At 43.7% G+C, this 25,638-nt stretch overlaps 1 protein-coding gene across 7 annotated transcripts in view; it reads right to left on the bottom strand.

The window, feature by feature from the left end:
• Positions 1 to 4,619: 4,619 nt before the first annotated feature.
• The window catches only part of ST6GAL1 (ST6 beta-galactoside alpha-2,6-sialyltransferase 1), a 111,078-nt gene continuing 90,059 nt past the window's right edge, over positions 4,620 to 25,638 (bottom strand). For all 7 annotated transcript variants that reach the window (XM_061636709.1, XM_061636713.1, XM_061636711.1 and 4 more), the window contains 3 exons: positions 20,396 to 20,497; positions 17,595 to 17,769; positions 4,620 to 10,327 (listed from right to left, as the gene is read on the bottom strand). In XM_061636709.1, coding sequence (XP_061492693.1) covers positions 10,086 to 10,327; positions 17,595 to 17,769; positions 20,396 to 20,497 — 519 coding nt within the window. In that variant the 3' untranslated portion in view covers positions 4,620 to 10,085. The remainder of the gene's footprint in view (positions 10,328 to 17,594; positions 17,770 to 20,395; positions 20,498 to 25,638) is intronic.

The following is a 25,638-nucleotide window of genomic DNA, read 5'->3' as shown; positions in this document are numbered from 1 at the left end:
CTCATCTCCAGCTTGCTGACTTCCCATAGGCATCTGGTTGGCCACTATGAAAACAGAATGCTGGACTAGAGGGGCCTTTGGCATGATCCAGCAGGGTTCTTCTTATGTTAATATATCATAAACTGTCATGAGAAGTAGAATTTTGTCCAGGATGGAGAAAAAGAAGTTTATCAGCCAATTGTGGGGCAGATGAAAAAACTGAAGTTCTAAGTCTCTTGTTCTTGTTCCAGCACCATGAACAGCTCCTTTGTAGTCTGCATAATATTCAACGTTTTTAAGGGAGTTCCAGACAGTTCAGAATGTATGCTTGATGATTCCTGATAAAAGGTCTTACACACACAAAAAACAGCTATGGCTATTGCTATATACTGTATGAAAGATGGCTGACACTAACTGCATTCATTACTGCAATGTGACTTCCAGTACAAATTGTATTGCTTCAAATGACTCCGAGGCATGGGAATTTTTGAGAAGTTTCCTTTTCTTGAAGTCAAATGTGACCATGTTGGACTTTCTCAGCAACTGTCCACATACACATATATTGTATTTTATAGCACTATAGTCACTGTTCCCAACTGGCCTAACAACACTTATATATCTTGCCTTAGGTCCTGGGTTCCATTTAAGATTAAGTCCAGGATTTGTACCCCTCTGATCAGTTCCATGACCAGTTCTAGCACACAGACATTTAGGATATCTAAACATTTTATCTCCTTGTCATGACTGGAACACACATATACCCATTCTATAGGAGGGTAACTGAAGTCACCTAGTACTATAGCACTTCCTCCTTAGGATGCCTCCCTTATTTCATTCTCCATCACAAGATCACCCTGGCCATGTTGGTCATGGAGATGATAGTATGTCTCCAGCATTAAATCACTCTTGTGTCCAGGTATCATATCACTCACAGCAGGTCTGTGGTGGAGACTGCCCCTTTTGGGATTTCTAGCTTGTGGACTCAATATCCTCTTCAACATACACAGTGAGACCACCTCCAGTATGCCTTTCCCTGCCCTTCCTATAGTTTGTATCCAGAGATAATTGTAACCCACTGGTTTGCTCCATTCCATCCGGTTTCCATTATGCTCATTGTATTGTTGTTGTTGATGATTTTATATCCCACCCTTCTTCCCAGTAGGAGCCCATAACTACATCTACAGTATGTTCTCCTTTAAAACGAAGCACTCCAGGATGTCCATCTTGGCTCGGGTGTGGTTATACCACTAGTTCCAATAGACATGAATAACATCAGAATAAAAAATGCATCCAGGTATTTAATGTTCTGTTTTTCTATTTTATTTTGTCAGCAGCATTAAGAGCAAAACAATTGACTGGAACCCACCAGTAAAAGGTCTGTTTGCAGCAGCTTGTTTAAAAGGTAAAGGTGTCCCCGCACTTGTAGTGCGAGTCATTTCCGACTCTTAGGGTGACATCTTGCGATGTTTACTAGGCAGACCGCATATATGGGGTGAGATTGCCAGTTCCTTCCCTGGCCTTTCTTTACCCCCCAGCATATGCCGGGTACTCATTTTACCGACCACGGATGGATGGAAGGCTGAGTGGACCTCGACCCCTTTTACCGGAGATTTGACTTCCTCCTTCCATTGGAATCGAACTCCAACCGTGAGCAGAGCTTTCGGCTGCATTACCACCGCTTACCACTCTGCGCCATGGCTTGTTAACTAGATTTAAAATACTATCATTTGCTTTGTAGCAAAGCATATAAGAATAACATATGCTGCTTTTGCAAATATAACCAGGGCTTAAATTCTTGCCTTGAATTGTGTGTTGAAACCTCACAACTGATCAAAAGTAGTATAGTGGGATTAAACAGCTTTACACTATTAAAATCTAGATATATAAAATATCCCTTCCCTGACTTCCATGCCCTACCATGCTGGATGTCCAGCATCATTTGGCCTTCTGTTTGAGGGACTTCACACATACTATTGTTTACTTTTTCCTATTGGGATTAAAAGCTGTTATTTATTTCCTTCCAAAAGAGAAAGGCTCAGCACTCACAAAATATTAGGACTTCAGTTTACAGGGGTTCTTGAGATGGTGGCTTAAGGGATGTCAGGTGGTCATCTTATGCCCCACCATCTGTCTTGACACTGGACAAAAGAGAAAACTTCTTCAATGCACCAGTTAGGGAAGGCTCCTAACACTACTAGGCTAGAGAAGGTCACATGATACTCCCTGGCACATATAAATACTTTCAGATATGTGTATTTATCTAAGTAGCAGGCTTTTACCCTGCATTTAGATCACTGAGACTTCAGACTTAGTAAAATAAGAAAAGCTATTTTATAGAAATACATAATGGATAGGAAAGGCATACCTACTTCTAACTAACCAACTAAGTTGGAGGTGCAATGCCCGGACTTGGATATTGACCTCATGGCTCAGGAGAGATATCAAAGACAAAGATGTCTCCTCTCTCCTTGGACAGTCAGTTGAAGAAGTCAAAGGAAGGAGGGGCAGGTCAGCTTCCCTGAGCATATCAGTTTAAAGGAAGTTAGGTAGAGAACGGCACAGGTAAAGGTAGGCAAGCCTGGCCAGCTGGAGGACCTTAACTGTATCTTCCTTCTGGAATACAAACAAAAGAACCCAAAAAGGAGTTGCTTTTGTCCCACTTCCAACACCCCTTCTCAGCGAGTGTTCGGTTCAGCCCACGAGGTTCATCTTGTCTTGCAACTTGCAGTATCTGACGTTGCCCAAAGCCTTCATCAGAGCGTCTTCAGTCATGTCCTCCATTGGACAATACTCCATCTTGAGTAGTCCTCTGTGGTAGGTTTCTCTAATGAAATGGTGCTTCATGTCTATGTGCTCAGTTTGTGAACTCACCCATTCTGACTCCATGAGTCTGATGCATCCTTGGTTGTCTTCATGCATCACCACAGGCCCAGGAATAGAGATGCCTAAATCTTTGAACAGTTCAAGTAGCCATGTCAGCTGCCTGCTAGCTTCAGAAGCTGACACATACTCTGCTTCTCTGGAAGAGTGTTACAGTCTCTTGTTTCTTACCGTATATTCCGGCGTATAAGACGACTGGGCGTATAACACGACCCCCGACTTTTCAGAAGATTTTCCTGGGTTAAAAAGTCGTCTTATACGCCGGAATATATGGTACTAATACACTACTGGATCACAACCTGATTTAAAGGAAGCGTGCGCGCACGCGTGTTGTGATGGTCTGAGAGGGAACGCGCCTTGTCAGACGGAGTGGAAGAAATCTGCCAGCTTAAGGAGGGCACAGCGCCCGTGCTGTCTCGGAGGGAGAGGGCCTTCTCCGCGCTCATCCCTCTCCTCCCGCCTCCTTGCCTCAGGCCGGCAGGTGCGCGCTTGCGCTGGGCTCGTCCTTGTCAAAATAGGGAGGCGATAGATGCGGGAGCGTGCGCGCTTGCCTTGCCTGAGCGAGCCCTTCTCTACAAGCTTGCCGGACCTGGGGAGGACAGCGAATGACTCCCCCCCCGAGGAGACAGAGGTGCGCTCCCTACGGCACCCCGCCCTGCTGTCGGAGGCTGCAGCTACCTGTGAGTCTTAGTATTGGGGCGATAGTATTGGGGGCGCTTGGTAGCAACAGGGTTGCCTTCGTGTGAGGTGGGGTGACTGTCACCCCCCAGCTCGAGGCCAGCACCCAGCCAGCCGGCTTGCTTTCATACGGTTGCCGCATACGGTGGGGATGCGGCCGCGGCCGTTTTTGAGCTCCCCCCACCATATGCAGCGACCGCAGATTCTCCAGTCCGGCTCGGAAGTTTCAGCACCCGCCCTATAAGACGACACCCGGCGTATAAGACGACCCCCGACTTTTCAGAAGATTTTCCTGGGTTAAAAAGTCGTCTTATACGCCGGAATATACGGTACTTGCCCAGCTGATCACTGAATCTCCATAGTAGAAAATGTTTCCACTGGTGGATTTTCGATCTATAGTGTCTTCAGCCCAATCAGAATCTAGACCCACACAAATATGATCCTCAGTTAAATTTAGCACCTATACTGAAAATCTCCACAATTGATGGAAGTGAGATAGGATGTGTTTACAGGGTTCAAACTGAACAGCTTTGAAAAGAATTTCTACAGTGAACCTGCTGAATGCAAAAATGCATTGAGACAGGAGTCTTAGGTTTCAGTTACAGAGATGGGAAATCTTTTACAGCCTGAGGGCCACATCCCTTCTTGACAACCGTCTGGGGGCCACATGCCAGTTGTGGGAAGGACCAGAAGCAAAAGTGGGTGGAGCAATTAATGTAAATGTTACCTTTGTACAGTAGGTTAATGTATACATATACTCATACACTCTTCCCTGTCTTCCAGACAAGAAGCATTATCAGAGTTCAAGGTTACCTTCTCATCAGGAAAAAACTCTCAAGGAGAATGCAAAGCAGGACCAGTTCTGGTACGGCTGGAGAGAAGTTGTGGCTAGCGGAGAGTTCTGAGTGCCAGACAGAGAAGTCTGGAAGGTCGCACTTGGCCTCCAGGGCTGAGGTTCCCTACCTCTTGTCTATCGCCATCTGTGTGACTAAAACAATCAAATGTATGGGACTTGAAAAGAGAAAAAGCACTATGAATACTGAAAAATTAAAAATCAAATGGGTTGGCATGAAGTACAGAAATTATCACTTTACAAAATCTTTTATTACAAAATTTACATCTTTGGATCCTTCGGAATTATTTCAATCTATTTTAAAGATCATTGTTGACAAATCACATAGTTGAGGTGATGCGTTTTCATTTCATGTTGAAAACAAAGAAACATTCCTTGATAAAAGTAGTCTTTGCAAGTGCATAAAAATGGAAATCACGAAGTTGGGAACAAAGCAGTTATTATTTCAATGGCATTTGTGGAGCTATAATGAAATACAGAGTATTATTTTCAACACTGGCCTGAATTCAGAACTTACAGCAGTATTCAACTAAATAAAAGCACTAGTGCAAGGATTAGTGCTAGTGCAAAGGAATTTCTCTCCTCTCCTCCCCACTGTGCCATCCCCTGGAGGGTTGGGGAACCTCCAGAACAGATTTAGGGGTGGCATGCAGGGGAAGAAGGGGAGAACATTCCATTGCACAAGGAGAAACCCTTGTGCCATCGTAAAGTTCTCCTTAGCACTACATTGAATACAACAACCCTTGGGATTCAGAACTTCCACTGACTTGAGGTAAGTTAGATTTACTGTGTTATAATTGAGTCACATCATTGCCTTCACATAGAGACAGGGAAAGTCACATTATGCAGATACTCAAAACTAGTGTGCCTAAACAGTGCTTCTTGTAATAAGACTTCTATTCCACTACCCTATCATCTGAGATTCATGGAAAGCCACTCAGTATGCTATCCAACTAGGGCCTTCTACAGTGGCTGCTACTCAACTGCTCTGCCAGGCATTACACGGAAAGTTGAAGCAACATGTTTTCTTTGCATTGGACCTACTGTCTGAATTAAATGGAGAGGACAAGATGGAGGAAGAAGAAAAGCCTTGGTACGGTACAGTAAAGATAAGCAAAATTTAAGGCTGTAATCCTAGGTCCACTTACCTAGGAGTAAAAGTCTCATTGTACTCACTGGAGTTTAATTGTATAGGACATATATAAGATTGTGCTGTTAGCCTGTAGCCAGAAATGGCAAGGAACGGTTAATTATACAGAAGAGGCCTTGTGGAAGAAATGGGGGCTAAGATGGGATCTGAAGGCAGAGAGGATATTGGCTTCATGGAGCAGGATGGGTGGGGGATGGGGAGGGAAGGCTGTACTAAGTCAAGAGAGCAGGTATGTCAGAAGATACGACTTTCAGAGTGAGGGAAGGAAACAAATGGCTTATGTGTGGAACACAGAGAATTTAGGTCTATTTCAAATATTATAGGATGGGAAACCTGTGGCCCTCCAGATGTTGGACTTCAGATCCCATCCCAGACCAATGGACATGCTAGCTGAGGCTGATAGAAATTGGAAGTCCAACATCTGGAGGGCTGCAGATTCTCTAACCCTGGTGTACACACCATCACACTGGAAGAAGCTACATGTGGTAGGGAGCTCCCCACATTGGTAAAACGTGTGTGGTGTTTGCACACACTCAACCACCTCAAATATATCATGAATTCATTTGGTGTTCATTCTCATGCACCACATATTGTTGGCAAAGGGGTTACAAGTGGAGCGCTAACCAGGACATAGCGTCTAATAGCTTTCAAGAAAGTATCAGGGGCTTGACATTGATCCGATACAAAGGCTAAGGAGAAGGGCAATTTGCCTGTAGAGAAGATGGTTTTAAAAGAGGCATTGAACATTGACTGAAGCAGGGCAAAAAAAAAAAAAGATTTTTCTTTTCACAACAATCACAAGGACAGATCACTAGATATGGAAAAGAGGTCTAATGATAGGTGCAAAAAAGGGGGAAGGACATGGTGATACTGAGGATGAAGACGTAGTGGGGAAACTTTTTCAGCCTGAGGGCCACATTCTCTCATGAGGAACCTTCTGGGGTCCAGTGGTGGAGGGGGTTAATGCCACATCCAAACACCATACAGTGCCCTCCCATTCACACAGCCATTGAAACCTCTCCTGCTGTCTTGCACCATCTTCTCGCTCTGTCTCCCCTTCTCTCCTGCTCCCCCTTTGCTTTCTTCACTCCCTTACACCCCAATTCATGTACAAATGGGACTTTCCCCCCCTAAAGCCTAATTGCTTTACAGTGATTTTCAGGAGTGGCAGTGCATGTGGTGGGGAAGGATAACCCTTTCCTCCCCCACTGCCACCTACCTCCAAAAATTGGGCCCCTCATATGGCAATTAGGCTTACAGGAGAAAAATCCCATTTGTGTGAAGTCCTAGAGCAGTGAGGATTTGTTGAAAAAGAAAGCTGAAGTTGACTCTAAGATCAATGCTCAATAAGTGTTAGGAGATGTGAGGCAGAGTTGTGAGGCAGTTCAGAAAAAACCCCCAGATCTGGGAGTTTTCGTCAGAGACAGCTGAAGTCTTCGGAACGAATGAATGTGGCCAGAAAGTAAATGTGGAATGAGTAAAGGACTAAACTTACTGGGAACTCTCTGGGGACTGGAAGAGATGAAGAAGTTGAGCACTGAAAGGAAAGGGAATGGGAAGTTGGCGGGAGGAGGGGAATAGGTGTGGACTCACAAAACCGAAGGAAAAGAGCCTGTGAAGCAAGACAGATTTTTCAGGAAGCATTAAAAGCAACAGAGATGTAAAAACACATGAAGATGAAATATGGATTATTATCTTGAATAATACTCAAATGCAAATTGCCAAAACTTAAATTTAACCTGATTTAAGATAAAAGAAAACAGCTCTATTTGATGGTAGGACTTTACCCAGTTGGTTTTATACATGGTTAGTAAATGGCATGACTTTTGCCATATTAGTTACAGATGATGACAACAGGTGTTACTTTCTACCAATTGCATCTGATTCCAGCAATACCCTAGCCATTGCACTTAAAATGTACTAAAGACTCAAGATGAAATGGTAGGTTTATGTGGATTCACACATTTGCCTGCCAAAACAATGCTGCCATGGTTTATTCAAATGGGGTTTGCCTCCCCAGTGCACATAGCAGTACATGTGCCAAGTTTAACTTCTTGTAACAGGCATAGGGATGCCAAGACACCCAAAAGCAGCTAGGGTTAGAATGGCACACTTCCAAAAGGCAAATGAGTTAACCTGTAGTTCTACAGCATGACTTTAACTTTGTCACTGCAATGACAAAGTTTTCTGAAAGAGGTAACTGCAAATTCTGAATACTCATTCGCTGTGGAAAATCAAGATTGGGTGTTTCCTGGAGAAAGCAAATTCTTGTTTTTTGAAAAATGACTTTAAAATTAAACTACTAGATTATTTTAGATCATCTCTGAAGTGGACACCCATCATCAGTGCACTTTCATTTCATACCTTCCATTGTGAAGATGTCAAGAAGCTGCAGAAGAGAAGCAGAATACAAAAGAACAGCCTTAGAAAAACCAAGCTAACACGTGGCATAATTTAGTTTTAACCTGTGGCACCCGTCTGAAGCTAGCTAGCTTGGCATGTACCTTTTGGGGGTTCCTGTGGCAGCACACTGTGGGGATGGAGAGAGATTAGAATACTCCTTGTAAAATAGGGTTGGATTAGCTGAATTTGAGTCTCTTCCAATTCTATAATTCTATGAGAATAAATGCATTACAATTACCCAGTCTACCATATTGCAGAATAAAAACTTTCATCCGGCTCTAGAATGGGGATGGGGAACCTGTGGCCATCCCGGGGTTGCTGGACTTTTGGAAGTTGTTCCAAAAGCTGTGGTCATGGATGATGGGAACTCTAATCCAACAATATCTGAAGGGCCAGGTATTTCCCATCCCTGCTCTAGGAACGAATATATTAAAACAATTCCCTTGGTGGGGTTTTGTGTTTTCTTTTGTGGATCCATCTTTGGTGACAAGCATGGATCAATACACTTAGGAGCCATGTTTTTAAAGACTGGCCCCAGTTCTTTTTTTCAACACCACACTGACTTCATCTGACTAATAGCTGCAGTGCTATAAAAAGATTGCATCGCAAGCATCCAACAGAACTTGGTACTTTATCGCATTGCCAGTGTCCAGCTGACATGATTGTTCAGTGTTTTACGGAGGTCAGTTCTCATAACACAGAGACACTATTTTAATTTCCATAAGCAGGGATGTCTTAGATACTCAGAACATCTCTTCTGTAACCACGGCACTCTTTTGCAGTGGGAATAAAATAAACAAGTCATTAAAATTAGCACAAAGGTGTTCATTTTTAACATGTTTTGACACGGTTTTATATAATATGAAATTTTAAGTCCAGGCACTGGATAGCAGGAAGAAGGAGCAATAGGGAATCTCAGGTCTACTAAGCTACAGGCAGGCCTGGCACAGACTCTACAATGGAAAAACAAGACAAACACCTTCAAAATTCTTTGCCAAGAAAAGGGGAATTCTGCAACCTGCATAAATTATGCAAATGAAACAAAATAGTGTACATTTGCTTATTTTACACTTATTCTATTTCTGTGTGTCTTAGTAAGGACAATAGCTATGACAGCATAAGGAGCCAGGGGCACCCAACAGTTGACACCTGGTGTCACGTGCCACTCAGCCCTCTGCAGAAAACCTGGCTGACTAAACACTGCAATATAAGGGCACCACCTAGGCTGCAGTACTGACCACACAGACCAATCCCTGCTCACCTAGGTCAATAAAGCCTCAAAACTTGCTCATTAGTCTGGACAACACATCACTGTTAATAACAGCACTTGACTCTGGATTCCTTCCCCTGCTCCATGGTCTTCTCTGGCACTTACCTGGGAGCAAGCCTCAGAGAAGTTTGTTTGGACCATATCCTTGTCTCGACATCCAACAATCAGGGGCAGACGCTGGTCAGAGCCTAATAGGCACACAGAAGCCCTGACTCCTAATCACTTGAAAACTTGGTCATCCCTACTTTCCAAATTCATTTGTCATTGGTTGTGTAAATACAATCTATTTTCACACCTTGAAAGCTAGAAAGCCATTATGGCCGGGGGGGGGGGGAGAAACTGAGATCTTCAGGATGCAGAATTCTCAGTCCAAAACCAACTGTAACTGCAGAATCCATATGCACAGCCCTGATTGTAGGTGTTCCTGAGTTAAGGACTGGAGTATTCTGAGACAGAGGAATGAAAAATGACGCAGTTCCTAAACAGTGGAGGCCTAAACTAGAGCTTTCTTGTGTCTGATCTTAAAAGAAAATACTCATACATGTTCAAAGTTTTTAAAATGCAGCCATAAGGGCTAGAAACTTGACTCTGTAGTTTTCTGAGATCCAGGTTCTTCACTATAGTTAATATTCTGTGCTCTACCATTGCATTCATGCAGATCCCTACATCCCCTTGACTGCAGGGAACATGTTAGATCATATGCTACATGTCTCTGCTGAAGTATACAGTATTTCATTCTGCAGTCACAAATTAAGGCTTACTGAATGGAAGAATGGTTAACAACTTGCCCACCTTTTGATTTTTTAAAAAAAATTAAAAGTGCCTTTCAATTTGAGAAGAGTTTCCAAGCCCAGAAGGAGGGATTCACAGTTCTAACAGTGTACATTCCTCAGACCAGTTAGAGTCACTTTCCCATGAGTGTAAATGTCTTCATCTGTGCCTCGATTAAGGTGCTTCACTATATTTTTCTCAAAGAGCAACGGGTGGTAGGCCCCCATAGTGCAGGCTTGGTCAAAGAACTTCTGGTAATAGTGACAAATGTCTGTCTGCCTTTTGGAAGGAAGAAACTCGTAAACATCCACTTCGTCACAGAAGTTCATCATGATAGCAATGCCTAGAGAAAGAGAGAGGGAGAAAGAAAGAATATGCCACATCAAAATGTGTGAAGATGTGAAGACAGACTTTAGAAAATCATGAGATTTTTGTATGTGTGAAAATCCTCAACAACGCAAAGAGAAGTCAGGAGGTCTTCTTGATGTTTTCTTTTCTTAGGGCTATGAGATTCCGATTCCCATCATCCCCAGCTAGCATGGCCAGTGGTTGGGAATGATGAAAGTGGGAGGGCCACAGGTACTCCTGGCCTATAGATATAGCTGAGGGTAGCCCTTTCTCAATTCTTAATTGCTGTAACTGAACACTGCTTTATGGCTGAATAGTTTATCGCTACCAAGTTCTAGGTGAGCAGATTGCATTTTTTTAGGCAGAGTATGGATACTTAGAGGGGATATTTTTGAAGCTGCAAGCGCAGAGGTGCTCACTCTGAACCTTCACATCAACCATGCTCCAAATTCAGCTGCCATCCACAGAACTCACTTAAAGCCAGGGTTTAAATTCATGAAAAGAGAACTACTTAAGATGTAAGCCAGCCTGTGAATCTCTGTCTATGACCGGGAAACTCTGATCCCAAAATGATTAGGCCTGGTTAGTAAATGGTGAGATGAAGCACCCACAAGAGATGCCTTCATGGCCTGTTTTACCTTGGCCCAAATTAAACACAGCTTCAAAAGTCCATTCTCCCAGTATGTTACTCATGAGACCACACAATCACACTGGCTTACAGAATTATTTGAAGGCAAATGAATTCATTCCATCTCTCAAGCTAAGCAGGTTTGGTCAGTACATGGCCAAAAAACCACCATGGGATATGCCACAATGAGATCCCCAGGGTATACATGTTGGCGTGTGTGCGTTGTTGCGTGAAACAGCATACATTACGTTGGAGTTAAGTTGAGCAAGAAACTTCTTCAGAACATTAGAGCATGTTAAGAGTCTTTTATTAAGACATTATGGCTTAAGGCTTAAGAGTAAATACATGTAGAGTTTCTTCAGTCATCCCCCCCTCTGGTACATCTCTCTCCAAAGGTAAACACAAAAGACAACCTCTCAGTTCAGAGGCAATATTCAGAAGAGCAGCCTCACAGATCAGAGGCATAAATCAGAAGACACAACTTACAGACTCTGTTAGAACTTTCCCAGTCTATCAGATGGTTACCATAGCAATGACCTTGGCAGTCCGTTCCCAGACTGGGCTAAGACAAAACCCCCCCTAGTTACAGTTTTGCAGACTTGATGGAAAACTACTAGGCCTCATGCCAACAAGCCCCCCTTTTTCCCATCATGTCTGTCAATTACAAAAAAATCTCCACAATACATCTCCACAATACATAGTCATACAGTAATACATTTCTACAATACCTCTTGCAATACATTTCAGTACATTGCATCATACATTTTCAGTTCAGTACAGTTCAAAATTACATCTCAGTACAGTTCAAAACTTTATTCACTCAAACTTTGGTTGAACACATGTCAAATAAAGTGTCTCAGGATCCATTTCTACAACTTTATTCATTCCAGGACTTGTTATTAATCCCACGGTAAATCTTTCAGGCGGTTTGCCTAAATTTGCTCTTGTAGAGTGTCTTAAAGGAACCAGGGCTTCGGCTCTCTCTGCCCCCCCATTTGTGCTTGTACTTGTGCTTGGCACCGCGTGCCCAGGATCTTCCATTTCCTCAGCTTTTCGTTTCTTTGATCTGCGTTTTGCACAAATGAGCTCATTCAAAGCATCTCTGAGAGGTATTTGTGTACCTTCCACTTTAATGTCAAGATTTGGCTTAAATGTCTGTGATTGTGTTCGTGTTTGTGTGTCATCTGTTCCTGTAAGAATAACTGTCTGCCTTTGATCCCAAGGCTTTTCTGAGACTTTAATGCTTCTGCTCAGAATTAACTGCTGTGTTTCTGGACACCAAACTCTGAAATATGCATTCTGAAATCCCAAAACAAAACCTTGCTGTGCTCTGGGCGCAAGCTTGCCCCTCCTTTTTCCCTGTGGAATGTGGATCCAGCACCTTGCCCTGAATTTTTGAATGTGTTCTATTTTAGGCTTTCTGCCAGTAAGTTTCTCATAAGGAGACATTCCAAGTGCACTGTGTAACACCCTGTTGTGAATATAATTCGCATAAAGAATTGCTTCTGCCCAGAAAGAATTCCCTAAACTGCAATCCATCAGCATGGCTGTCATTGCTTCCCCAAGCACCCTATTTTTTCTCTCAGCAGTTCCATTGGAAAACGGGCTAAATGGAGCAGTGAAATTCTGGTTTATTCCCTTACTCTCCAGAAAGTCACTCAATGCCTTATTCGTGAATTCCCCACCTTGGTCCGAGCGTATAGCCCCCACCGTGACGCCGTGTTGAGTTTCGATTCTCTTAATGAACAGTTTCAGCTTCTGCTCAGCTTCACTTTTATGCTTTAACAGAAAAACATGACAAAATCTTGAAAAATCATCTACCAGTACCATGAAGAATTTCGCACCTCCTCGTGAAGCATTTATTGGCCCTGATAAATCAACATGAACTAGCTGGTAGGGAGCTGTTGTGGTTCTCTCAGCCTCCCAGTTTATTGGTGCAATAGTCATTTTAGCTTTATTACATGTATCACAATCCATTAACTGTCCACAATCCTTTAAACGCATGTTTTCACTGTGCAAAGGGGTTTTCTTTATCGTGTCAAGGTTTGCATGCCCCAGCCTTTGATGCCATTCATGGACGCAGCCCTGATGTACCTGTGCCTCAGCATTTAACACAGCACACCCTGCTTGACTGCTCTTTATTACAAACTGTGAATCATTCAGGCTTCCCTGCATGCACACTTGATCTCCCCTCATTACAAAACATTGGTCTTTGTGAAACAAAATTGAATAATTACAACTCACCAGTTTTCTAACTGACAATATGTTATGAGCCAATTCCGGAACAAACAAACAATCTGACATTATCCCAAGTTTATCAAATCTCACCAGTCCACGGGCTTCCACCCGTTTATGTGATCCATCAGCAAGTTGCACAAAATCCTGCACTTTTTCTGAAGTGTAAAACAAACTTCTGTCTTTGATTAATATATGGCTTGCCCCGCTGTCAAGCAGCCAGTCAATAGATCGTAAATCTTGAGACTTCTGTTTACAAACAAAGTTCACACTTCCCTGCTTCAAGCCTCCGTCCCTGGAGTTGCGCTTGACTGGACATTCCCGCTGTAGATGCCGTCGATCTCTGCAAACAAAACAAGCCTTCAGCCTCTGTTGCTGCTCCTGTTTATTGTCCTTCGGCACGGCATTTTTCACCACTTGCCTCCTGACAGCTTCCATCGACTCGGCTCTTTTTGCCTCCTGTCTCCGCTGCCATTCTTGGGTCAGCTTTTCCTCAATAAACGCAACGTTCAAACCTCCATCAGGCATCGCTTTGAAAGCCATGACCATATTATTCCAAGTCCCATAGAGTGAAGCCAGGATCAGATAGGTCTTCTGAAGTTCAGAGTGTTCGACGCCTCGGTCTGTCAGCTCAGCAAACAGGCGTCTGAATTCCGTGAGATGCTCACTCATGTCGCACTCACCCGTGAAGCGCATTTGATACAGCTTCCATGCCAAACACAATCTAGATCCCGCAGTCTGTTGCACATGAATGCCTTCCAACCGGTCCCACATCTGTTTGGCATTTGTAACATCCCTCACGTGTAGCAGTTGAGAGTCTGATAGAGCCAGAAGTATAAAAGCTTGAGCTCGCTCATCGTTCCTAGTCCAAGCCGCTGAAAGGGGTGCAGGGGGTGTACCTTCAATAGCTTCCCATAAATCTTCTTTTACTAGCAAAGCCCGCACTCTCGGCTTCCAGCTGCCATAATTCTTTTCATTAAGTCGTTCCATCGGCAAGCCTCCCCCAGACAGGTTTACAGCCATGTTGCTCACCTCCGTCTGGTTCAATCAATCAAGCTGCCCTCTCTGGAACTCCATCTGCCATTCAGACCAGCAACTTACTCCCGTGTAATGCGCTGTGAATCTGGGCCCATAACCCCTGTTGGCGTGTGTGCGTTGTTGCGTGAAACAGCATACATTACATTGGAGTTAAGTTGAGCAAGAAACTTCTTCAGAACATTAGAGCATGTTAAGAGTCTTTTATTAAGACATTATGGCTTAAGGCTTAAGAGTAAATACATGTAGAGTTTCTTCAGTCATCCCCCCCTCTGGTACATCTCTCTCCAAAGGTAAACACAAAAGATAACCTATCAGTTCAGAGGCAATATTCAGAAGAGCAGCCTCACAGATCAGAGGCATAAATCAGAAGACACAACTTACAGACTCTGTTAGAACTTTCCCAGTCTATCAGATGGTTACCATAGCAACGACCTTGGCAGTCCGTTCCCAGACTGGGCTAAGACAACCCCCCCCAGTTACAGTTTTGCAGACTTGATGGAAAACTACTAGGCCTCATGCCAACAATACATGACTGCAGAGTATAACTTGCATGTGATCAATCATGAGGAGCCTCTTACTTAGGATCATGCTTCTTCCTCAGGAAGTTGGCTATCACACTATAAACAGCATGTAAACTCAGATGTGGTATTTAACTATGTTTATATAAAGATATCTAAAGACAGATAGATATATTTGCAACTTGCATCAGTATTTTTCCTCTGTATGTTGGAAACCGGATGATAACAAATGGTAACAAAGAATAAGAACTGGCTGCACCATTTATTCTCCAGCTGAAGCTGTACTGACCCCTAGTGGGCTTTTCCTAGCTGTACAAACCTCCAACCAGCATGCGTACTGGCCGCTAGCCACAATGTTCAGGAGGTTTTGTATTTCAGAGACCTGTTTTACCACAATGAGAATATAACTGGTTGCATCCCATGCTTCACTCACGCAAGGGGAATTCCCTGCCTGGGAAGCCTGTGTCCTTTGATCCTCAGAAAAAGCCTGTCATGTGGGCAGGAGGTTTCAGTGAGAGAGGACAATCAGGCGGAGGCAGTTTGTCTGAGAGGGGGGCTCTGATCATGCAATCTGCTTGCCGTTTCCCCAGATTCTTCCCTCCCTCCCTCTGAAGCCCTCTGTCCACATCACAGGTCTTTGCTGAGAGCCCCCAGACCTTCAGGACAGGCTTTGGGGGGTTTCTGTGGGGAGAAGGAAAGGTGAATTGGGTACAACCCTATAAATGCACATACATGGAATAGGTGTGATTCGGATGATTAACAGTGAAAAGCAGTGATTATTTTTATCCAGAAGCAGAAGAGAACTTTTCACAAAACATGTGGAACATGTTGAGAGGAAACGTTTGCTAACAGCCGAATCCTTTGCTCTGGCACTCTGCTGGATTCTAGTACCAGGGCAGAATTGGTATCCTTGCATGGTGAGAATGGCTGATGCTCGATCTGTGGCTTTTCCCTGCCACAGCACTAAAAACTGATGAGGGCAGCATCCCATCATGCTTTGTGGACATCCTATATATCACTTGAGTAGTCCAGGAGGCAGGTTTAACCCCCTCCACTTTTCATGCTAGTATGGAATAAGCTTGAGGAAAGAAGGGTACCACTGAAGAGCATCACTATGTTTGCCAGTCATAGGATGTCACTTCACAGCAAGACAAAGCAGTGTTTGCACTTCATCAGCTCAATGGAATGAATAGAATGGAGCTGGAAACATTCCCTTTTTTTGGTGACAGAATCTTACTGTGCAGGAGTACCATCTTGTGGTGAGAGTTTAAAAACACTGTGGTTGTGATACTTTGTTAGGGAGGAGAAATGACGCTTGTGGAGCTGCCACAGAATTACTATTTAAATATAATATAGTCATTTAGTTGCAAGGAAGTGGGTTTTGTGTGTGTGTGTGTGTGGAGAGAGAGAGAGAGAGAGAAGATCAACTTGTAGTTAGGGTGTTGGACTATGACCTGGGGAGTCTAGGGTTTAAATCCCCACTTAGTCATGAAGTTCACTGGGTGATCTTGGGCCAGTCACTGTCTCTCAGCCTACCCTACCTCACAGGGTTGATGTGAGGATAAAATGGAAAAGGGAGAACCATGTACACCACCTTGAGCTTCTTGGAGGGAAGGTGGTTTATAAATGTAAATCATCATCGTCAACTATTTCCCATTGTAAAAGTAGCTGGGGGAAGGGGTGTAGCATCTGCTTTGCACGCAGAAGGTCCCAAGTTCAATCCCCGGCATCTCCAAGTAGGACTGGGAGAGAACTCTGCCTGAAACCCTGGAGAGCCATGCTGGTCCGTGCAGACAATGCTGAGCTACATAGACTGATGTTCTGGCACAGTATAAGGCAGCTTCCTATGTTCCTAGCTCAATTCCAAACTAAGTTTTCACTTCCAAAATTGATAGGGCACTCAGCTAAAGAAAAAAAATGACTAGAATTCCCTCACTGGGCATGGTGGTTTACAAAGCAGAAGAGACAGATCCCTATTCCAACAGTTTACAACAGGGATGGGGAACCTGTGACCTTCCCTATATTGCTAGATTACACCTTCCATCGTCCCTGATCCCTGGCCATGCTGGCTGGGAGTGTCACACTTACCCACTCTTGGCTTAGAACCAAAATATGGAGGCATTGGTAAACAGGAAATGAATGTGTGTACCCAATACAGTGTCCTCCCGATGTTGTCAGACTACAGCTCCCATCTTCCCTGACCACTGGCCATGCTGACTTGGGCCTGATGCGAACTGGGATTCAACAATATCTGGAGGGCACAAGGTTGGATAAGGTATGGCCACTAAAGGGTAGTGTCAAAGGCTTCACAAAACAAGTGTGCTTTGAAGGAGGTTAATACAGGTGGCAAAACCTTAAAACAATGTCACGGGACAGACAGACAGTAAGGTGCAGAATGAGCATTTGTTAACAAATCTAGCAATGCATTTTATGGAAACAAGGACAAACTAGGGTGGTGGATTGTCCTCTATCCTCTCTTCCACATCTCAGCTGCTCTCAACCATAGTCTTAATTCTATTTGATTACTGATTCCTTTCAAACCCTTTTCCCCACTCTCTAGGCTTAACTTCCATGAAAGTTTTGTTAGCTCACAGGTTCTTGTCAGACGGTTTTTGCAGTTGAATTGTTTTCTTTTAACTTACAAATGCATATACTTCTATGAACTTATGGAGCTCCCCAAGAATGTAGAAATCTTTCCTTTATTTTTGTGGGGCCCTGTTTTCACTTCCAAAACTGATAGGCATTCAACTACCCACGTTCACTATTATAGGAAAATATATGTAACGATTGCTCATAAGTAGGTCTAGAGAAGAAACCAAGGACTTGCTCTGTAAGTAACTTACCGAGCATTCCTGAAGAGGGAGGATTTGGCTGAATATCCTCGGGTGAGTTTTCCTGAAGGATGTCCCAGAGCTGCCACTGCATGTGGGGATTCAGGATATAAAAAGGTTGTTCAGGATACGTTTTCCGATACTGCTTGTAGCTTTTAAAGAAATTGTAGTCTGGTTTTTGGTACCACTGAAACCAAAATTAAAAATAATTGAGAATCTTTTATGAATGCTAGCAACACTTTCTCAAAACAGAGGAGCCTGGTCCAGAGATGTCCTCAAAAAAGTTTCCCCTCCCCTCACCAAGCAGATGAATCACGCCAAATTTCAGATGGATAACTACAGTGGTTCTCTTGCAAGGACTGCCTTTGCAGTTCTGAAGTGAGTGAAATAGGGAACACTTAATCTGCCCTAGTGTTTTGTGGGGAATTGGTCTGAAAATTGTAGACATGAGCGAAGTGTCACTAGGCAAGAAACCTGCCAAATTGCAGAAAAACAGATCCTGGGCTTGTTGTGGTGGTTTTGTGCTAGGCAACTTGAAAGCTGGGGGGGGGGTTTGGGGGGGGAGGAGGGAGAGAACTAAAGAGATTTGCTTTCCTCCTTTTGTCTGTAGGGATTAGAGTGGGCATTGATTCAATAGCTGCCATAGGCCCAGGTGAAACTGCAAACAGAGCATCAAAGTGTTTTCATTTGAGGATTAGGCTGGCTTCAGATACCTGTTGCAGCTGGTATCAGGTGGAGGAGATCTTAGGGCAGGGTGCCCGCACTGAGAGATGTATGGAAATGGCAATGAGACAGTGCTACATCTTGGAAGAAAGGCTAATGTGGTTCCATTGCCACATCCCCTTGTTTGGTTTCACAGGCCTGTATTTCCCATCCCACATTCTTCATAGTCACCTGCCTAAGCTGATGCTGCTTCTGCTTCTTTGTGTGTGTGGGCAACTTAAGATTAAGTCTCTTCTCCCTCCCGCTCTTGCCTTCTTGCCCTTCCTGCCTGACGTCTGTGGCCCTTCCCAAAACAAGATGGACTGGTGCTATCTACACAGGTGCATGGTGAGGCTGCTGGGGATGGAGTACCCTGGAGCCTTCCCCCAGATCAGCAGGCAGATGGCACAGCTGGGATCTGCTGCCAACTCAAGGGGACCCCAGTCTACACTCTGCCGCTTGCTCCCACAACGGGTGCAGTGTGGGGAGGCACCTGCAGCTGCTGCACATCACTGCTCCTGCCTGCAACAGAGAAGGTGCATTTGAGCTGGGGGGGGAGGGGAGAAGTCAAACAGCCAGCGCTCAGCACCTCTTGCATGTTCCCTGCCACATAGTTTGCTTCCACCTGCATGCCTCAGGAAACTGGACACAACATTGGTAACAACAGGAGTGAGAGATATATATATATATAGCAGGACTATCATTTGAAGGGAAAAAACACAGGGAATTGCAATGGCACTGCTCGGACAGAAACACACAACAGAAAGAGCCAAAAGGAGTAAAAGAACTGTCAGGATGGGGAAGGGAAGGGTGAGCTGGAAGAACTAGAAACTGGTAAGCAAAGAAAATTAATGAAGAAAAGCTTGTGCTCCAGCAGAACTCTTTCTACTCCTCAGGGATAAAAATGTGCATTTAAAAACCCTACACGAGATAAAGCTATTTATTACTTTTTGTGTTTCCATCTATCAGAGCGGCCAGATTAAGTGGTACTAGATCTAAAGCCTTCTCCATTGCAGCTCCCACGCTATGGAACACTTTACCAGTTGATACTCGCTTAGCCCCTTCACTTTTGTGTTTTCGGAGGCAGCTGAAGACATGGCTTTTTGTACAGTCAGATGAATGAACATGCCACAGTTAGCTGGCAAAGGGGGTGGTCTGATTTTTGGGGTCTTATGTGAACAGTATTTTTATTATGTACCTGTTGATTTATATTTTGATATGTTGTTTTTGTATTTTTATTCCTTTGTATGTCGCCTAGAGTGACAGGTTGTCCTGCCAGATAGGCGTCGAATAAATTTTAGATAATAATAATAATAATAATAATAATAATAATAATAATAATAATTTCTGTTAACATCCCTCCATCAAAGAAGAGTGATTTGGGAGTCTGGATAAAATAATTCCCTCAGATTAAAGATAAATCTGTCAGTCACAACAGAGTTCTTCCTCCCTCCCTCTCCTCATGCTGGTGGTCTCCATATATGGAGACATTCTGCTTTTAACAGACAGAGCACAGTGGGTTTTTTGAAAGTCCAAGTGCCTTGGAGCACCTTGTACACATCCCACGTTAGAGAACCCCAGAATTGCACTGAAGTTCAGGATTCGTCTGAATCTGATACATACCCCTATCATCTAATATCATGATGGTATAAGAAACCTGAATAACATCTCATATGTCCCTTCCCCTCAACTCATCAGTCACATGCAATATAGACCACAGTGTGCCAAACGTAATGAGAACAAATGATTTTTAGAATACTGTGAATTCAGGTCAGAGGGATAGTTAGACATAATAACCTTGGAGGAAAAGTAATCCCTGATTATTGCTGCCAAGCTACTAACTGTGGCTCTCCCTTGATTCCCTTCATTCTTGAGTTCTCCTTTGTTCTTGGTGCACCTTGCTTGGTGCACTAGGCCACCAATTGCCCAGTACCATAACACACTTATGACAATGAATAAAATTCATTAAGCCAGATGTAAAACAGCTACAGAAGGAAGTAGGTATGGAATGAAGGTCTTTGCACCCATAGAACCATGCATTTCCTGGACTACCACTATCTTCTCCCAGAATCCACTGCACTTATTTTAAAATGCACAGAGCTCAAACGTACCTCGTAGATATCTGAGTGATATGGTGCTGGATCCCACACAATTAAGGTTCCAGAGTTATACTGTGGGTCTGTAACAAACTTCTGTTCTTCAACAGTAATAAGCTGGGGATGACAAAAGAGGTGGTGATTAATTCATTCTGCTACATATGGCGCCCCGCTCGCCGTGCAGCTGACGAGCGGGGCAAGGTTGCAGATGGGGGTGAAGACGCTGCCTCCATCTTTAATGAAGGCAGTGTCGCGTGTCGCGCTTTTGATGAAAGCGCGATGCGTAGTGTGAGGGGCGGAGCTGGCAGGACTATTTAAGTCCCACCGCCCCTCCTACCTTCCTCTCTTTGCTGCGCGACGCCCACCCCACCCTCCCTCTTTCATGGTGTGCCTATGGGGTCACTTCGGGGCCGAGTAGGAATTTTTATCCTGCCCACCCGTGTTGGCGGGCAGGTTTTTTGCCTACTCCACACTATCGGACTGGGAGGGAATCGGGTTAGGGGGTGTTGTGTTTAATAGGCAGATTTGGCTTATTTGGCTAATTGACTTATCAACAGGTCATGCCCACAGGGCAATGTATTTAAAACCAAAGCGGGAAGGTGCGGGAAGGGAAATAGGTAAGGACAGCTAGGTGGCCCCCTTAGGCACCTTTTGAGGTGATTGGCAGTTCCGGAGGGCCTGTCTCTCAGGGCTTTACGGCTCTAGAGCAGGATATGGGCTGCTTCTGGGGCCAACTTATCCTCATCTACCCAGGGGTTATACGGTCCCGGATGGGGATGATGTGGGAAGGCCCCCCTACTCACCTGCAAGGTGTGGCTGGGGTAAAGGGTAAGCAGATGGGCTTGCCCTTGCCCCAAGAGGGGCTGGTCGCCCGAGAGCTGTGTGGTAAGCTACTTGCTTATAGACAGTTCCCGCACCTAGGTTTCCCTCTGCAGGTCACTTTAAATTGGGGTTCTTTGTTTACTGTAATTTAAATAAAGTGGCCCTTGTTCAGCCCAAGCTGATGTATCTGCGTTTTATTTCACCCATCAACTGCAATTGAAAAGCACAAGGAGATCAGAATGCATGGCTTTACAAGTTGCAACTGTCACTGATTATTGAGGACATTTTTTGTGCCGCGGTTCATTTTGAAACAAAAAATAATGGTCTCTTTGATAACCAGTCATTTAAATGGTAGTGGTGGGTAAAAACAGTAGCCCTAAATCTAGACAGATCTAATTATGGACATTATAATAGGGTAGATAAGGTGATCTAGTCACACATTTTCTTGAATTATTCTTAAACCAGGATGAAGACCATGAGACAATCTACACATAGACAAATCTCTTCTGGCCTAGTGGCAAAGAAAATTTGGGGCAATTTACAAACAAGCTCAACTCTATTCACCCAGCTATGAAATTCAATAGCAGCATCAAAAATTCACACATCCTTTTCCTAGATGTTCTCCTCACCACTAATCCAAATAAGATTATCATGTATTTCTACAGTGAATAAACTGATGCTCAAGTTGACTTAAACTGCATTCCCTGTTATCCAAAACATTTCCATAATAATTGGTATAGTTTGGCTCTCAGAATTAATTGTACTTACAGCAACAATGAAATCAACCAAAGAACCTTCTACACAGAAAATATCATCTGCACATCTTTGATAGCAGCAGCCAGCAGGCACCCTTATTCTCTATACAGTGGTCCCATTTGCACATCATGGTTAAGAATTTACTGTGAATGAGCAAATCACTCCTGCTTCACTACTCCCTTAGTGCAAGCAGGAGCAACAAGCCAATGAATGTTTAACTAAACTGTCTAAAAGCTATTTCTGTTTGGTCGTTCACTTATTTCCTCATAACTTTTTTTTTTTACAATTTGCCTATTAGCCAAACATCACTTAACTATTCTAGCAATGAATATGCAACGTTCAGTGGAAAAATCTTTACTGACTCAGGAAAAGAGAAGGCACCAAAAAGGTAAGAATCGTCATGCTGGAAGAGACAAATGATCCATCTATCTCAGTGTCAAACTCAAGTGTGATATGATTCACATCATTTAGCCTTACATGGTAGGGGCTCCTTTTTAACAAATGGCAGGCATGGGGGACCGAATCAGATGTGGGGGAGTGGCAGAGATATTTTTTTAACCCTTTGTACCTGCCACAATCCCAACCAGAGCTTTCACACCTGCTACTTGCAATGGGAGAAAAGATTCCACTGGTGGCATTTTGTGGTGGTTTGGAAAGGGCAATGGTTGCATTATTCTAATATTTTATGCAGCATGGTATGTACTGGCAACTTTCAATCTGTCCTCCCTTCCTTGCCTGGATGGGCAGGGTAGTGATATCCTGTGGTGAGTGACAGCTTCCTGTTCCCCCTCCTTCCTCGTCCATGGAAGGAGAGAGCAATGTAACGTGGAGTGAGCAAGAAGGGGCCAGAAATCCTCCATTTCCCACCTACCATCAAACAAGAATGCTTTACTGCTCCTTGGTTAGCTACACACAAAAGGGGTAGCAATATTGGGTGAAGAGTGACACAGCAATGGCTCCCTGGAGAGGCAGATACCAGTGGCTAGGAGTAAGGAACTCCCTGGCCAGAAACCTTTTCACTAGGAATAGAGAACCTACAAGTAATAGCCATTTCAAAGAAACAGGGAATGTAGAACTACACAACACTGCTGCAATTCCCGTTTATTTGTAAAATCTCAGTTGGCTCTGATCCAGGAAAATGTTGATCAGACAGAACAAAGAACAGAAAGGTTTAGGATGCAGGCAGATGTAACATTTAAAAAGTAGTGGGGTCACTCAGGAAGTGCTCTCATTGCTTTTCATTCACGTTTTCCTCTCCAGCATCCAACTTGCAAGCTGGAAACACGTTGTGATTGGTTACAGCCTCTTGCAAACTCTCTGCCTACCCCCCAATCTTCTGAATAGTTTTGCCCAAGAAGATTTATTGGATCAGCACAGCATAGCAATGCTTGTTTCCCATTCCATGTGCAGGGCACAAAATAGAGAATGAGGCAGCTCCATATATGGCCAAATTTAATTAGGAACTGAAAGTCTCAGGATACCTCAAGTCTGCAAAACCCTTCACTTAAAGCAACATTCAGTTCACTGATAATGTATGAAAACTGTGACACCAGGCTCATAGAATGTGCATGTGTATAGAACCCCCTGTGCCTTCTGCTATAATGTTATATATGGCATCATTCCTAGTTTGTTTATTTATTATAACATTTATGTCCCACTTTTCCTCCGAAAAGCACAAGGTGGCATACAAACATGATTTTTTATCCTCACAATCACCCTGTGAGATAGGTCAGGCTGAGAGATAGTGACTGGCCCTAGGCCACCAATGAGTTTTATGGCAAGTGGGGATTTGAACCCTAGGCTCCCAGGTTCCAGTCTGACACTCTAACCACTACACCACACTGGGTCTCTAGAACAGTAGCTTTCAAACTGTGTTTTGGGGAAACTCTTTGAGTTTCTCAACAGCATATCTTGTTCCTCAGTGAGAAGACCAGTAATGATGGATTAGCTTCCCTGGAGGAGTTTGCCCACCATTTCCTAGCTTCCCTTTCAATATGCAGCTGCTTTAGAGCTGCTATTGGAGCTACTTTAGGTTACAAAGCATGTAGGATAATCATGAGGGCCAACAGGGCTGGCCTGTGGTCTACTACATGAATAGAGAGTAAACCTTTGAAGATATCCTAGAACCCTTTGTGACACAAGAGAAAACCCCTAAGTTGAGGAATTCCCTCCCCACAGGAGTGCATCTGACACCTTCCTTAGGTAGTTTCCATCACATGCTGAATGCACCTCTTTACCCTGGCCGTTGACACCTGAGATAAGTGTTTTCAAGATGTACCCTATTTCATTCTATTCCTCTGACTGTAATCTGTTTTAAATTGTTTTTAAGAATGAATTTTAAATTGCTGTAACCCACCCTGAGACCTTATGGTGAAGGGCAGGTAAGAAATCAGTAACAACAACAACAAATAATGATGGAAGTGTTCATCAGCAGATACGAAAGAGTTCTCTCATGGTAGAAAATTTGAAAAACAGTGGCTTGTAGAGTATTACAATAAGCACAGAGGCACAGCCTTGTGAAGAATGAGGAAGAGAAAGAGGCCAGGCTCCTTTAAATGGTAAGGGATGTGGGCCTGTCTTTATCTTCATCTCCCAGAGCTTCTGTGCATTTCAGGCGCAGGGGCAGTTTCTCATGAACTTTCTCTAGCAAACGTGTTTATTTGCTAATTCAGCTGCCTCATTAATATCCGGTCACTGGATACTTCTGTCTATTTTTAGCTGGGTACTAGCACACCGGTACCACAACAACTTTCTGCTCTTCATCAGCTGCCACTTAACTGCTAGCAGATTTAATCATCCTATCCTGCTGTACAGTTCCTAATGAACTACTTCATTACTTAACGGTTTGGGCTTTGACTACCTTGCTACCTCTGACTTAATTGCCTCTGTGATCTGTTCTGCATTAGTTACCACACTGATGAATGGATGGTTACTATATACTCAGCTTTTGCATATCAACTGATTTTCAATTTGGCCTTAGCGTAGAGCTCATTTGTAGTCCTGGCAACAGATGTGATTTATTCTCTCACACCCTGTATTGTCCCCATATCAGACTCTATGGGGCAATACTGGAAGGGACACTTCCTACAAGGAGGCTTGGAGAGCTGAGAACGTGAAGTGCCTAAAGGACAATTTGTTCTAAGCTGATCCATTCCCGCCATCATTGATAGGTTTATGCAGAGGGCTTCACCTGCTCCTGCTGTTCTAATCCATGAAGTTGTCTGATTGGGCCAGCTGCAATGCATATGGAAGTCTCTTTGGCGACCCCACGTGCCCAAAGTGAACAGTGTGCACAGGGGGTGGAATATGTGGTAGCAAAGAAGCCATTTGTAATTGCAGATTTGGTTCAGAGAACATGGACTCTTCCTTTGGTCGGGTTTTAACTTTGAAATGGAAAGTTGCCAAAGACTTTCAAACCACAATACAAGAGCACAGCAACACAGGAATTGTCTTGTACTGGGTCAGACCATTGGTCCATCTAGCTCAGTATTGTCTACACTAGGGATGGGATCTACATTTCAGTGCTGGTTCGATTTTCGCTCCATCGAACTTCCTTCCGGTTCTGTTTCGTAAGGAAGCAATGTTTGCTATTTGCAATAAATCCCAATTCATTTCCCCCCCCAGCAAAAATATCAGTACTAATATCAATATTTTTAAAAATATCATTTCCCATAGATTTT

This window comes from Rhineura floridana, chromosome 7, assembly GCF_030035675.1.
Source record: "Rhineura floridana isolate rRhiFlo1 chromosome 7, rRhiFlo1.hap2, whole genome shotgun sequence".
NCBI lineage: Eukaryota > Metazoa > Chordata > Lepidosauria > Squamata > Rhineuridae > Rhineura > Rhineura floridana.
Note: the sequence above shows the minus strand (reverse complement) of the source record. Positions and strands in the feature narration are given on the sequence as shown.